This window comes from Rhipicephalus sanguineus, chromosome 10 (genome assembly GCF_013339695.2).
Source record: "Rhipicephalus sanguineus isolate Rsan-2018 chromosome 10, BIME_Rsan_1.4, whole genome shotgun sequence".
Lineage (NCBI taxonomy): Eukaryota > Metazoa > Arthropoda > Arachnida > Ixodida > Ixodidae > Rhipicephalus > Rhipicephalus sanguineus.
In genome coordinates this window covers 64,761,533-64,776,833 of record NC_051185.1, presented here as the reverse complement: position 1 = coordinate 64,776,833, position 15,301 = coordinate 64,761,533, and the positions used below count along the sequence as shown (strand labels likewise).

Sequence of the window (15,301 nt, the reverse complement as noted above, 5' to 3'; positions counted from 1 at the left end):
ACTTTTTCAAGGCCAGCGTGAAACGACTTGATGCGATGCCTCTCTTCGCCATCTTTCATTGATCCGAGTCGAATGGCCGCATCGGTCCCCCCTGACTGTTGACTGCCCAAAAGCTGCAATAAATGTTTTCACGGGTGTGTACTGAGGCCATTGTTCTGAGAGCGCTTGAGACACCACAAAAATAAGAGCACGTACAGGAGCGAACTTTTTATTAAATAGGTTACACCAACAATAAAATTGTAGCTTTAGTAGAGGTTTTACATTCGATATATTAGTTGTCACAATTGTAAAGGGTCAAAGAAGCATACGCAAAATATATAACAATGCACATGACACAATTTGGTGAAGACCTATAGCCTGTAAAGCATTCTTCCTTCCCAGGCTGTCTTGAAATCTTCGAAAATAATCATTTATGGGGCAGGTGTGAAGTAAGAAACGTTCCGTAGAGTATCTGAGAGCTTGAACAACTAATAATTAAGAATGCAATATATACACCGACTTGCTGCAAGTGATGGTTGATGCAAGCCATGGTCCCTTGCTTTGTGGTACATGATTATTCTTGAAATTTGGTACATATTCCGGGTGACGTACATACATACGACAGTGTACCAAGACTGCAGCCTGGGCGTCTCAATGTGAAGCTTGATGCACAGCTAACTGCAAGTATTCAGTTCTTGAACGCTAACTCGATCATCCACTCGCGCGTCCCACATCCGGTATTACTGCAACAATCTCTTTGCAACATACACAGCGACCGAAGTGTTGTAACCCATACATTTCACATATTAAGCTCGAGCAACAACGCTACAGCATAACATTCTCCTATTGTGCAAAAGCAGCGAAACAGAGGTAGGCCCAGATAGGACAATACGGTCGGTGTACCCAAGTACACCCCATGCTTCTTGATCGCCATACTCAGGCCGATATGCAAGCTAGGACTGACTGGATTGCTTCAGTCGCCGCCTCTTCTGTCTTGTAAGTTAGCTTCTGCACTTTCTTCACGAGGTCAGCGCTTGAGCGCAGTTTCTTCAAAGCGTCGATGCCTCTCTCGTCGTTTAAGTCAGGACCCGAAATCACGAACTTCGCAGCCTTCTTCAAGAGACGAGCGTTCCTGTCTAGAATGTCCTTCATCTCCTCGAAGGTTCCCTCGGAGTCGTCGTGGCGGAAGAAAATCCTGAGAGCGCTGACTGTGAAGTTTACCCTCATGCCCTGAAGGACCGTTTCCACCTCTTTGGGCGAGATTACCGAGTCGTTGCAGACGCGGACGACGTTCAGCGTGTTGTTCGTGGCGAGCAACCCCGACAAGGATGTCGCCAACGCGGGCGTCATCGCTTGCGCGTACATTGTGAAGTGCGAAATGGAGCGGTTTTCCTTTAAGGCATCAAGAATGCCTATAAGATGGCGCTCGTTGCCTTTTTCAACGAAGTGGTTGTCCCTGATTTCGCGGAGCGTCGTTGTACGCATCACTAAGGAAGCGATGCCGTTCGCTAGTGCGTCGAACGTGTGTTGCTGGGGCAGAAGCGAGAGCCCGCGAAGTGTCTTGTCTGCGGCCACGGCGTCGAAAAACTCTTCAAGAACACCCTCGTCGGCCGAGGGGGTCACGGATACTGACAACCCGGGACAGCAGGCTTGTCTGCGGATGAGCGCGGTGAGCTCCGGGAGAAGCTCCTCGGGCCACACGATCTGAAGCCTTTTGAATACATTAGCGTAGCGTTCCTGCTCCAGCAATGACAAGAGTTTATCACTGTCGACGGGGCACACTTCCCTGATGTCCACGACTTTTAACGTCGTGTTCAAAGGAAGCATCTCGGCGAAGGCGAATAAAGTGTCGGAAGACAACTTCATGTCGCCTAAAGTGAACTTCTTGAGGGTCTCGTTTCCAGCAAGGGCTTCTACGAGAACTACGACGCCTTCGTCACCACCGCAGGAGTTGTAGAGGCTTAGTTCAGTCAAGCACTTGCCCTGTCGGATGTAGCTAGCAACCTCCTTCGCGTATCCAGCGCCCGTGTTTTTGCAGCGCAAGACCAAGGAATGCAGTCCTGTAACCACCTCGGTGAGAGTGGTGCCCAAGTCCTTCCCTTCGCAGTCGATACCAAGAGAAAGTTTCTCCAGCAAAGCGCTATACTGCACGCCGTCGAAAGCGACTTTGAGCGCGCTCATTGAGATTCGGCGTAGATTAAGCGATCTCACGAGTATGCCTATGCTACACATTCGCCGGAGCAGAGCAGCATATCCTTCCGAAAGCTGATCGTACATCAGCTCGTAGTCATGCGTGTCCTCCGTATCGTCCTGGTTTCGTTCAGTTACTCGCCCTAGCAGGTATAACAACTCAGCAGGATGCTGGGTGACAACACCCTGGGGGTGAAAATCCAGAGTTGACGCTACAGGCCATGTTCAAGTCAGAATAGCTTCTTTGTTTCTTTATACTTCGGCAGTGCGAATTGTGCCGTGTATGTGTTAATAGCACAGGGGGTGAATAGAAGTTTGTCGAACCTGTCACGTCACTGCTTTGATCAGCCAAAAATTATCGTGCTGCAGTGTTGTCGCGAATGTATAACTGCCCGTGAATGTCGGCTTTGTGATCTCGTTATCAGGAACCGATCCGAGGAAATCGGCGTGTCCGTCAACGACCGACGGAATCTTTGTGGCAGGCTTTGCAAAAGAGAAGGCGCGCTTTGAGACAGCGTCAATTTGATGTTTGGAAGGCTTGAAGGAGCCTAGTTGGAGAAAAGGAAAGCGGCAAATGTATTAGTTTTTTTTTTAAATAATAACGCTTACTGTAGGCCAAAATTGTAAGAGCAAGCTACGCAAACGGGATACCGTCACGTGTGGTACCCTTAAACTCTTAATGAAAATCTCGATGTTACCTTGATTATTTCTACAAACGCGCAGAGCTGTATGTTATAGCCCACCACTCGCACATGACGTGCTCCGATTTCTTAGTGAACGTATAAAGCGGCGGCCGTGGTATATTAAACGGGGATTAGCTGCAGCAAAACCTTGCGCTGTGGACAACAAATCCAACTGTAACGATACTGTATAGCTGCACAAAAGACAGAACTAGGTGCATAACATGGAAGAGTCCACTGAAAACAACCCGTGTCGAGCCCCGCCATCCCGAAATGGGTCAGGGTCAGCCGCCTATTCAAAGCTCTTTACTGCATGCTTAGATGCACTAACACTGGCAGCGAAGGGACACTGGAGAAGAGTGCCGGCGAATATCTCAGCAACTTGCATGCGGTGTTCTTATCGCTTCCTGCTTTCCAGCGTTGTATGTGCTCATTTCCAATACGGGATAGACCCCAATAAACGAAGTGCTATAGTGTGGTTGAAGAGCACAATTTGGAGATGATAAGTACAACGGTATCAATGCGATCAACGCATAAGAAAAAGAACACGAGACGAGGACAAAGAACAAGAACATTTATGTAATAGGGTTCAATAAGGGGCAAGGAAGCAATTCAAGGAAGAGTTCAGTGAAGGGTCAAGGAACGTCAAAGTGCTTTCAGCGCTATTTTCGATAGCAAGGCCTTAAAAGACCTCGGATGCATTTTTGGCACGTCATAATGCTAGTGCGGGAATACTTAGAGAGTAAAGCCCTGGCTCCATTAAAGAGAGACATTACAAAAGCGTCGAGCTATAAAAATCAGTAACCGTATCTCAAAAGCGAGGCCTCGTCACTTTTCCCTCAACGAAGGCATAAAGATATGCATCTTGTAAATCAGTGCCGCCCAAGCGAACGAAATATAAGCAACTACGACTAATGAGCAGCAGATGCGCGATTATTAATATTGAATCACACGAGGACGCTTTCCATGCAATGATAAAGGTCGAGTGAACATATATGTCGTAACAGAAATGTCATTCGCTTTCTTTTTGTTTTGCCTTAGTTTGACACGTGAACCATTTAAATGAAAGAAAACGGTGGTTTACATCATTCGAATGATTATCGTGGCTGCCACGCGGGAACATCAGTCACAAAGTACGCGAGCAGAATGCGCATTTATTAAAAACACCGACAACCGCAGCAAGGCTTCAGCAAAGTTGATGCGACTGTGCGTTGCCGAACAAAATTGACCCCATGCTTGACTTATCAAAGAAAGATATCCTACGTCGATAAGTATCAGGACTGTACGGTAAGCATTTGGATAGGCCTTTTGGAAGACACGTGCGTAGAGCCAATATTTTATTTCTGCTATCATTTTTTGTAAATTGTACTGACATGTTTTGCTCAACATGGAGCTCCGAATGGGGTTGGCTTCGCTGTTCTTGCAAAAACATGCCTGATAATGGAATTCCTCGAGTTAGTCACCGCTGCATTGTTTGCAACCACCAAATGCTGTCTATCCAAGCACGAAAACATGCTAAGGCCACGTCCAAATCAGCACATCACATTTCGCTGTAGCATCACAGCGGTTACTTTCAAGACAAAACAAAAACGCATTCACCCGAAAGAACACTATAAGGCTCGTTCACACCTGCGACTTTAGCACCGGTCGCAAATGGTCGCAGAATGACTGCTTTGGCTCAGACGCTCGCTGCTATAGCAGCGAGCGTCTGAGTCACGCGACTGCAATCCCAAGCTTCTGAACCAATCACGCGCGCAGGAACAAGACAGTCGGCTTATTTTACGGGGCAATGGCAATGCGATCCATATGCGAGCAGACGTGAATTGGCGACGGGTACAAGTCGCGCGCAGGTGTGAACATCGGTCGCCTTGAGTCGCTTTCTGGTCGCCAGTCGCAAATGGTCGCGCGACCGATGGAAGTCGCAGCTGTGAATCAGCCTTATGACAGTAACACTGCATGATACAGTGTTCAACGTGTTAATCATATACCATGTGCTGCAGTAAGCATACGCGTTCTAACTGAATCAAGAAGCACGGGGTCATGCGCGCACAAAGAAACACGAACACACCTGAATCGCTCAGCACTTTCACAGCAGACCCGTTCCGTTACCTTCCGCTGTACCGAGGCAATGCGAGAGCACCAAAATTAAGATCGCGTGTGGTCTGCGGTGACGGCGACCAGAGATCACAGATCGCTCATTAGCCTTTATAATTAACCTGCGCCGCCCATAAGGGAGGACGGCGTCGCGTCGTGCAAGGGGAGAATGGAAGTGAACCATAAAAGAGCGCAGAGGCCATCTCCTCGGGATGCGTATGCACGCCAAACGCAGCGTTGTCAAGTTTAATTCCGCTAACTCTTAAGACAATTCTGTATTAGACATTCAACTAAAATAAAACGTCCTAAAACTGAAGCGGCATTTAAGCTGTACTTAATTCACGATATTGGCATAAATTGCAAGTCCATAGCTCGTTAGTGGATTTAGCATTGTGAACGGTTACCGTCCCACGTATGTGACCAAACATCGCCCGATTGTATAAACCTAACGTGAAATTTGGGCGATTTGGTAACGCATGACGAAACAAAGCGTACAACTATTGAGGCGAGGACAAAAGGAAGAAGGTCGAATAAGGCCGCCGTTCGTCCTTCGTGTCATTGTCTCAGTAATGGCGCCGTGGCTCGTCAACATGGCATCAAATGTCGACGCCCACGACAATCACTCCATCTATGCACCTCACCCGCTAGAGAAGCGTATATGCGTCTCGTGGTATACGAGACATTCAAGCAACGCTTCGCACAACAATAACTACCCAAAATATCTGCTGCCGCGCTTATTTCTCGACTTACGTACTCAGATCTGAATTTTTCGTCTTTTTCGGGACGTTCAAAGCGACCAAAAAGCGCAATCGTAATGGGTGCTAACGGCAACACTCACCCACTTGGTGTCCTAGACTCGCGGTCTTCTTGATCCCCGGTGCAGCGAAGCTTCGTTAGGCGCCAGCGTAGGTCAGGAAGCCAAGCTTGGTGATCAACGACTGATGTAGGTTCGTAGCAGCCGTCGAGATATGTCACCAGTTGCACATTTATGACGTTGATGATGCGCGTCCTATACCAACACGCATACGTTGGAGACGCTCTTGTTTCTGGGCATGCGCAGGAATAGCTCGACGGCAATCAAGCATTTCAATCGGGCAAAAGAAAGAGGAGGACACGCCAAGGTCGACACGCTCCGTGATAAGGAGAGCCACCTCAGTTACAATCACAGAGCGGTGATCTGCCGCGCTGAAGGCTTGCAATACACATAACTTGGGCACCGTAAACTGGTATAACCCGACGAGACGTGCGAGCGCATATTGTCACGTCGCATATTGGCAGCCGCTCCACTGGTGCCGAAATCCCCCGGTCCTCGCCTTCCAAGACTTCTAGCTTCGATGGCATCAGTGGAGCGGCTGCGCAAGAACCGCGGCGTCCTGCAGGCCTCCGTTCCCGATGCCGCTCAAGTGGAATCTCACGTTGCCTACCTGATTCAAAAGAACGCGGAGCTCGTCAACCTCAACAAGGACATCTTCGACGCCACTGACGACGACGCTTACGAGGAAGAGGCTGCAAACAAAGCGACGGCCACGAGTACTTCAAGGCCGGAGGCTACATTACCGAACGCCGATGCCGGTGGTGCCAGAGCCTCGGCAAACAACGAGGTGAGTGACCCTTCACCTCGAGTACCAGAGATGACTCCCAGTCAAGCAGGGGCGTAGCCAGGGGGTGGGGGGGTTCAACCCCCCCCCCCCCGAAATTTTTCAGTTTTGCTTGCGTATATATACAGGCGCACATACAAACGCACGCACGAACATACATAAAGTATGGTTGAAACACCCCCCCCCCCCCCCCCCCCCCCCCCCCGAAAAAAATTTCTGGCTACGCCCCTGCAGTCAAGGAACCGTGCCGCGTCATCGCACAGTACTAAACAAAAATAACCAGAAACGGGAGTAAACTGCTTGTCCTCTAGCGCACTACCTTTTCTGTTTTTTTTTTTACACGTACCAGTCGCGGTAAAAATTTACTCTCGCGATAACCGAGTTTTTGAACGTAGCAACGGTAGTAATTTTTTACCCCCGCTGAGGTTTTCAGCGAGTATAGTAAGAGTAATTTTTTACTGCCTTTACAATGTTTTCCCGGTGATTTCTGAGTTATTTCTCGGTTGACAGTTTCTTGTGGCTGATGTAGTAGTATTTATTTACTCCCCTAACTCAGTTTTCGCGGCGATTTCTGATGGTTAAAAAAAAAAAGGAGCGCGATTGCACCATGATCCATCGAAATTCGAATTTAATCAACGTAGAAAACACAGTATCCATGACATATATAGAGATAAACACATACACATATACATACACACACACACACGCACACACACACAACCATGCAGAATAAAACACCACTTCAACCGACTGCTCCGCTGTACAACCGTACTCCGGCCATCCGGTATATATAGGCACCGCGTCTTGACCCGCCATGTAGTGCAGGTAGGAGACTTATGTTTTGCTTGCTTGAACAATAAAGATTCACAGCGCACGCGTAAACTTTTAAGTTTGGCGGCAAGTCGCCATGAGACACACCGACCTTTTTAGTATAAACCCGCCTTATCTGACCTTTTTGATTATCCAATTATTCGCTGGCACTCCGTTTTTTTTTTTTTATTGACATGATGTAAGGAGATGTTGGCGCACAAATAAGGCGCCGGCTACTCCTTAGCTCTTGGAGTACATAGGGTCCATAAAAATAAAGTACATATTGTCCAAATTTCTGATCACAATTAACCCGTAGTACATACAATATACAACTTAGCGTAACAGTCAAGACATAACAGTCAAAACAACATATTCAACAATCACATACATGTGTACACACGGTGATGTTAAAAAAAAGAAACAGCAACTGTTGCATAACATATCCAATACAAAAATAGTCATCCGTGTTGGCCGCACTCCCGTTAGCAGTGCTGATGCACAAACCCGCAAAATATACCTAAGCACACACAAACCACGGCCACTCAACAATTTTTTCATTGCGCAGCGCTACACAAACACAGTAGCAGCACATATCCAGGAACGCCGGCGAAGTAGAGCGGCGCCGTGCCTGTACCAGGTTCTAACGACGGCCTCGCTAGGCCTTTTCGAGGAGCACGGCTATGCGATAAACGACAGCTGGCGATCTCCTCTGCAATTTTCGTCGTCGTTATTTTAGAGACAAATTAAAAATAGGTGTCCGCTATTCGAGGAGTCTTACGGAGCGATGCACTTACAACGAACGAGACCGCTCGCAGGCCCGGTTTTCACCGTTCTCGTACTCGCAGTGCACCGTCGGCCGCACGTTGGTTCCGTCTGCCTCGATTGGCAGGGGCGTAGCCCCGTTAGGGCACACCGGGCCCGTGCCCCCCCCCCCCTAAATTTTTTTTTTTGCCATAGCATACAGAGCAGTAAATGACACTCGACCACATCTGCCTGCTCGTCCCCACTACAGATTAAGGAGCTCGTCCCCACTGCTCGTCCCCACTACAGATTAAGGAGGTGCCCCCCCCCCCCCCCGAAAAAAATTTCTGCCTACGCCCCTGTCGATCGGGGCTCGCCTTCGCGCTAGATGTTTCACAGCGGCGGCCGCATGGAGTGAAATACAGTTTGGACTATACACAGTTGTACACAGGACTGTACACAATCTATGCGACGCTTGTTTCACCTGCTCCGGCGAGGCACTCACACCGGCCGCGGGCCGGCTCGGTGCCGACGACGTAGTGAAGCCTTTTTCTTATAGTTGTAGCCGGTCACTCTCCAGGAAGCAACCACGGACGATCACACCAGCCGGATTTTGTTGGCGCTGGGAGTGTTCTTCGTATCTCTTCGCGATTCGGCACGGAAGCGAGGTATCCACGGCGTCCAGGCTCGGAGCCTTGCGCTCGTAAGCGCACGGCCGCTCGATGATAGAAGAAGCACCTGCAGATCCAGCCCGCTGTGCGCAGCAGCTTGCCATCACCGCCACCACACATATACAGCGCAAGCTTCTTACTCGTCCCACAGGCGCTGAGCCGTGCCCCCATCTGGGAGGCAGAAAGCGCCTTTTCCGAAGAACCACTCAACAACAACAACTCGCCTGTCTCCAGGGCCGGTATCTGCAGTACGGCTTTCCAGCAGGCTTTTTTCTTCGAGCTGAACAGGGAAAAATCTAGGGACTTTACTTCGAGCAAGTCCTTTCGTTCACAGGCTGCTTTTCTCGCTTGTTGTGCTTCTGCAGCTGAAGTGCCTGAGGCGCGACAATGCCCAGCTTTGAAAAAAAAAAAAAACTCGAACGGGCACTCATCGTCGGACAAAAGCCGCCGAAGCGGGGCGAGCGGGAGGACCTTGAGGTCACATGGTAATAAACTCTCAAACGGGGGTTAAAAATTACGTGACAGAATACTCTCTACGTAGTAAAATTGGATTATGACATCCTTTTACTACGTTCCTCAGAGGTGGTGGTAAAACTATGTCATGTGCCACTTTTACTCCAACGTGAGGTAGTAATTTTAGAAGCGAGGGAGTTTTCAGAGGTAATGAGCCGCAAAAACCCCCATCTCGGCTAACTTTTGCTTACAGTCCTGCCGAAACTACAGATCCCCACGTTTTCCGGCGCGCTTCGCGATTGGCAGTCCTTCTGGGACCACTTTAGCGCCACGATACATCTCAACGACGAACTTCTGCAGATCGAGAAGTTTAAGTACCTGCTCTCATATTTGACTGGTGCAGCCAAGAGAGCAATCGAAGGTTTCGACTGACGGAAGATAATTACAGCGTCGCCATCAAGACTTTGACGGTGCGGTTTGGACGACGCGACTTGCTCATCAACGAGCACGTTGACCACCTCCTCGCCTTGGCACCAGTGAAGTCTTCGGCAGAGGTTGGAAAACTTCGACTACTCTACGACAAAGTCCAGTTTCGTGTCTCCGCATTGACCGGTTTGCGCGTCTCACCTGACCAGTATAACGTTGTCCTCAACCGCGTCTTAATGAAGTGCCTACCTGACGACTTCGCGATACTCTATCGCCAGAAGGCGAAGGAAGTGCCGCAGGATACATCCGGTATTGCGACACCTGAAGAGAGAGCTCGACAGGCTACAGAAATGCTACGGTTTCTGCGTGTCCAGGTTGAGATAAGAGAGGAAGGCAGGCTAGGACGAACGGCGTCAGCTTCCTCACGTTTGATACCTGAAGAGGACGTCCAACCTCCGCCAGCACCAGTGGAACATCTGTCAACGGCGTCCGCACTTGCTGCCGAATCTATTGCAGTGACGCAAGAAGCGTGCCCTTTATGCAACGATTGTCGTCACACTATCGCGGAATGCAACGTCCAGCTCTCGGCGGATGAAAAAAGGGCTCGCTTGCGCAGTGCTCGATGCTGCTACCGCTGCGGCAGGAGGAATCACGTGGCTCGTTTTTGCCGACTATCGGGGAACGTCACGTGTAGCAAGTGCCATCGTCGACATTTGACCGTCCTCTGTGAGCTGTTCACCCCAGATGCATCAGCCCGTACAAACGTGACGACAGTGGATCAGGCCGAGCCACGCATCGCCGGACGAGACACCAGCACGCTGCCAGTGACATCTATACCAAGCGCCCTGAGCGGAATTAGCGCAGTACTTCTCCAGACAGGACGAGTGTGGGTTGAGTGCGGGTCACGAGGGCGTCTCGTACGTATTCTCGACAGCGGCAGTCAGCGCAAATTTATTCGAGCGGATGTCTCAAAGGACCTCAGATATGCCTGGTTATTGGAAACGAGGAACTTTCCTTGGTTACGTTCGGCCACTCGAAGCCTCGCCAAGTAATGCGCAGTCGGCGGGTAGCTTTGACTCTTCGAGGCCAACGTAGAGACATAGCGGTAACCGTGGAGGCTTTGGAGATACCTGAAGTGTGTACGGTCACAAGCCCGCCTATCAGCAGTACAGTCTTGGAGCGTCTGTGCGAGAAGAACTATGACGTCGCGGACAACTATCATCCCGACGCATGGCAGCCACATGAAATATGCACTACTTAGTTCCGACGTCTACTGGAAGGTGGCAACTGGAATGATTGATCGCTTAACCAGCGATCTGACGGCCGTGGAGACCAGGTTCGGATGGACCGTTCAGGGAACTATGGAACTCGCAGGAAGTTCAACACCTACCAGCGCTCTATTCCTGAACTGCAACACGACTTCGCTTACTGACTTCGATCCTTCTACGATGCGGCGTCTAGACGTCATCAGAGTCGAGCCATCTGATGAGGAAAAGGACAAGGCTCTGCCAGCACTTAATATATTGAAAGAGAGAACTGTGAACTTATATGAGCGCAACCAAGTGCCGCCGAAGATCAGGGAAGTAGCCCTGCTTATCTACGACCAATATACCTCGCCTGGACCTCTGAAGCGACGTGAGAAGTTGTGGAGGTGCTTGGTAGTTTCACGGATGTTGCAGACCCCTCCCGGAAGCCGCCCCCGCTGGCCCGATGCACGGGAGTGTTGACTGGCACATGCAGTGCCAGTCAACACTCCCGTGCATCGGGCCAGCCGCAGGATCAGGGGATTACCTCCCGACGCCGACGTTACGCTTTGCACCACTTGAACCGGCATGACCAGAACTTGCGTTCAGACCACCCGATCCGGCACGGAAAGCACGATGGTGAACCGGTACACACTTGAGAGCCCGCGGGTTCCGACGCCGTTTCATGGCACTGTGCTTGAAGACGTCGAAGTCTGGTTAGTCGACTTCGAGCGTGTGGCTGCCTTGAACGAATGTGACGACACTGCCAAACTACGACGGGTGTACTTCTACTTGGAGTACGGGGGAGCACGTACGTGGTACCAGAACCGCGAGGACCAACTGACGTCGTGGCGCGAATTTTGCCGTCGGCTGCTGGACACTTACACTAGTCCTGACCGCCACGAACGAGCGGAACGAGCGATCCAGGCCCACATCCAGATGCCCAATGAAACTGTGACGACCTATGTCGAAGATATGACGCGCTTGTTCAGACGAGCTGATCTAAGAATGGCAGAGGAGAAGTTGCGGCATCTGATGCGAGGAGTCAAGGAGCAGCTTTTTGCTCGTCTTGTACGGAGCCCTCCGAAGACGGTCGCCGAGTTCTTGTCTGAGACCGTCACAATGGAAAAGATGCTTCAGCATCGATCCACCCTCTAGGAGCAGCAACTCAACAGTACGTCCGCTACTGAGGTTTCCGCGGCTATCGGCAGCAACACCGAGTGTCTGCGAGATCTCATCCACTCTATAGTGCGCGAGGAGTTGCACAAAGCCGCCGCACCACCACTTCCTACGGTAAGATCCATTGCCAGTATTATAAAGGACGAGCTATACCAGGCGAGGTTGATTGGTCGTAGATCAGCAGGGATATTCGTAAACGCGTCGATTAGTCCTGACACAAAAATTTTCGCCCCGCGTTTTTTTGCTGCAATGTGTTGCTGGGGGCCTGTTAGTCATAACACGGCACATCGTTTGCTGCAGGGCGCGACAGATAATTAATTACAAGCTCCTCATTACCGACACAGCCTCAGTTTCGGTTTGACAGAGCTCCAAAAGCGACAAGCCGCCGGGTGCAACTATCACCACCTAGCGAGTGAAACGCTTGGTCACGTGAGCACATAGAACAGTGACGCATTTCCGCGCGGTCTGTCGTCGTCGGGCTCATCATCGTCTGATGGCGACGATTTTCTTGCGGCGGGTATGGAAGAAATTTTAGACGTGGCGAATCACTTCAGGTTTGACCCGCTGGCGAGGAGCGATTCGTCGGGAAGCGCGTCAAAACAGAAATGGCGGCTAAGACGTCATCATAACTTGTACCGGCTGCAACGGTTACGTAGGGGAAGTAGGGGGGTCACCTCGGGTCACCTCCGAGGGTGTCAATGCACTAGGTGCGGCCTATAATGCTGGATCGCGCTCGCGAACTTCAAAATTCATATAAAATACCTTCCAAGCTTTATTCGCTGTCGATATTTTGCAGATGGTACACGCACGTATACGGGAATCGATCCAGCAGGCTATCTCGGCCGCGAAATTTTGTGTCAGTACTAGTGATGCAGAACTATCGATGGTACTATCGATAGCTGAGTCACTATCGAACTATCGATGGTGAAAATGCTATCGATAGCGCTATCGATAGTAAAAAATTCGATGGTACTATCGATAGTATAAAATCAACAGCGCGGACTCACTGCAGAATAAACTTGGTTTTCCGCGTGCGTGGTACATAGTGGAGCCGGAGGAGCAGGCTGAAGGGCAAGAACGTTAACATCATTGCGTTCTTCACCAGAGTGCTTTGCTGACACATGATCATAACGTCAAAATGTTCAGCTGTAGTGGAAAGGAAGCCTTTACATGTGGTAGGACTGCGCGGCTTCAAATTGATATTGCATTTTATGATTTCAAAATAAAAAATATACCAAGAAGTTAATTGTAAGGTGAACTGGTTGCTTTTGGATACGAATTTATTGATGGACATATTCTGCCATTTTGACTGCGGAAATAATTAATTTCTCTGCCAAAAATTGCTCATAAATTAAGCGAAGCTAGTAGTAGGCTATCGCAAATATTTTGGTAATATGGCCGGCCTCTAACCGCATCAATATTCACACCACTATCGATAGTATTGTCACGTGGTTGTGGGGTGAAGAATGCTACAGCAAGACTACGAGATACGGAGCTCTTTATTTGGCGAACTTGTGTCCAGGAAATCAAAACTCAAAATACAAGCGATACATGATGCGCACTGATAGCGCCGGGAGCAGTCGTCAGCCGTTGAGTAATCTGATCATCGGTGGTCGCGTTGTCCTTTACACATCAGCCATAAAACCTTCCAGCCAGTGTTGTACACGTTCCTCTAAAACAGGAACGAAAGCTCGTTCCTCGTTTCTTCCCAATCTTGGAACGAGTTCCCGTTACAAGTTCCTTCATTGCGAAAGGAACTCGTTCCAGTTACATTTCGAAAATTGGAACGTGTCGTTACATTAACGTTACATTTTAATATTTATAAACAGAGAGTTCCGGATAACCCTGAGGCGACATAAAGTGAGCAATTTAAGGCTAACATTGAACTACATATATTTTCCGGATTTGACACCGCCGGCAGTAGGTTATATGTAAATAAATTGAATATTTATATGTTGATTATATGAAAGACGAATTTTCTGAGAGACCACCGGCCCAGTGGCGTATCCAGGGGGGGGGGCACACCGGGCCCGTGCCCCCCGAAATGTTTTGCTGCCATGTGTTACAGAGCACGAAATGACACTCGACCACACTTGCCTGCCTGGACTCCACGTCAGATCAAAGGCGTGCGCCCCCCCCCCCCCCCTCCAGAAAAAAAAATTTCTGCCTACGCCACGCACCGGCCACGTTACATACATGTCTAACTGCAACTTTCGTGCTCGTCTATTACAAGTGCAACACATGGGGCCCTTTCCACGCCAGTCTTCAAATGCGCTGTCGGACTATACTGAGCTTCAGATATTCAAATAGAAATTCCCACACATGCACCAATATGAATAAGACTCTTGCACAGGAAACCACATCGAAAAGAATAATACATAAGCGTTTAATGAGTGCTTATTTGATATCGCAGTGTGAGTAGAAAATAATTTCCAGGATACATATTCGCAACCTAGTAAAGTTCCTTGTTCGCACTCAGCAAGAGTCGCATTTCGATGTTGGTATCCGACTGAGGAACCTGTTTTCTCGTGAGCACTTCCTTGGCAATGTTGAAGAGCCGTTCCATCAAGTGCTTGAGGGTACTGGCGTGTTGTACACAAATAGGGACAAATCAACCGTGGTCTTTCGTAGGGGTGAGGGCAGGCTCAGCGGGCGCAACAAGAATGTAGCGCTGGATGTACGCGTATCGTTTATTGCATGACGGACGTTATCGGTGCGGCGGCTGTCGAACTGAACAATAATAAATGTTATAGACCGATAGCCGCGGAGATAACTCGTATGTTGAATTGATGCCTGCCCAAACGAAACCATCGTAGGCACCGCGGGCAGGCGCCTCTGCTGTACCTGCGTCCACTGCGTTTCGGTCCTCTTCCCCGCTATTCACGCAACCGGGTGTCAAAAGACCGATTTGTCAATAGCTGCCCGCGGCATGCACGAGATACTAAAGGGATGATCGAGCCAGCCGCTAAAGACCACGCGACCGAGAGAAACATTCCCAGAAACATTCCCAACGCTTCGCAGTCGGCAGCGCAGCCTCCCCCTAATACGCAGCCTCCCCCCCCCCCCCCCCCGCCTCTAAGACACACACACAAAAGCTACTTTCGAGTTAGCCGAACAAAAAAATCACCGAGGTAAAAAAATTGCGTGCCCCTCTCTGGCGGCAGCCTTACAATGGAGTTCGATGATTCTCGAATGTCAAGTAAAAGTTCCGCCAGAACGACCCGTGATTGTTGTCG

General features: G+C 49.7%; 1 protein-coding gene across 2 annotated transcripts in view; it reads right to left on the bottom strand.

The window, feature by feature from the left end:
• Positions 1-818: 818 nt before the first annotated feature.
• The window catches only part of LOC125760194 (uncharacterized), a 467,385-nt gene continuing 452,902 nt past the window's right edge, over positions 819-15,301 (bottom strand). For both annotated transcript variants that reach the window (XM_049419969.1, XM_049419968.1), the window contains one exon: positions 819-1,683. In XM_049419969.1, the coding sequence (XP_049275926.1) occupies positions 916-1,683 (768 nt within the window). In that variant the 3' untranslated portion in view covers positions 819-915. The remainder of the gene's footprint in view (positions 1,684-15,301) is intronic.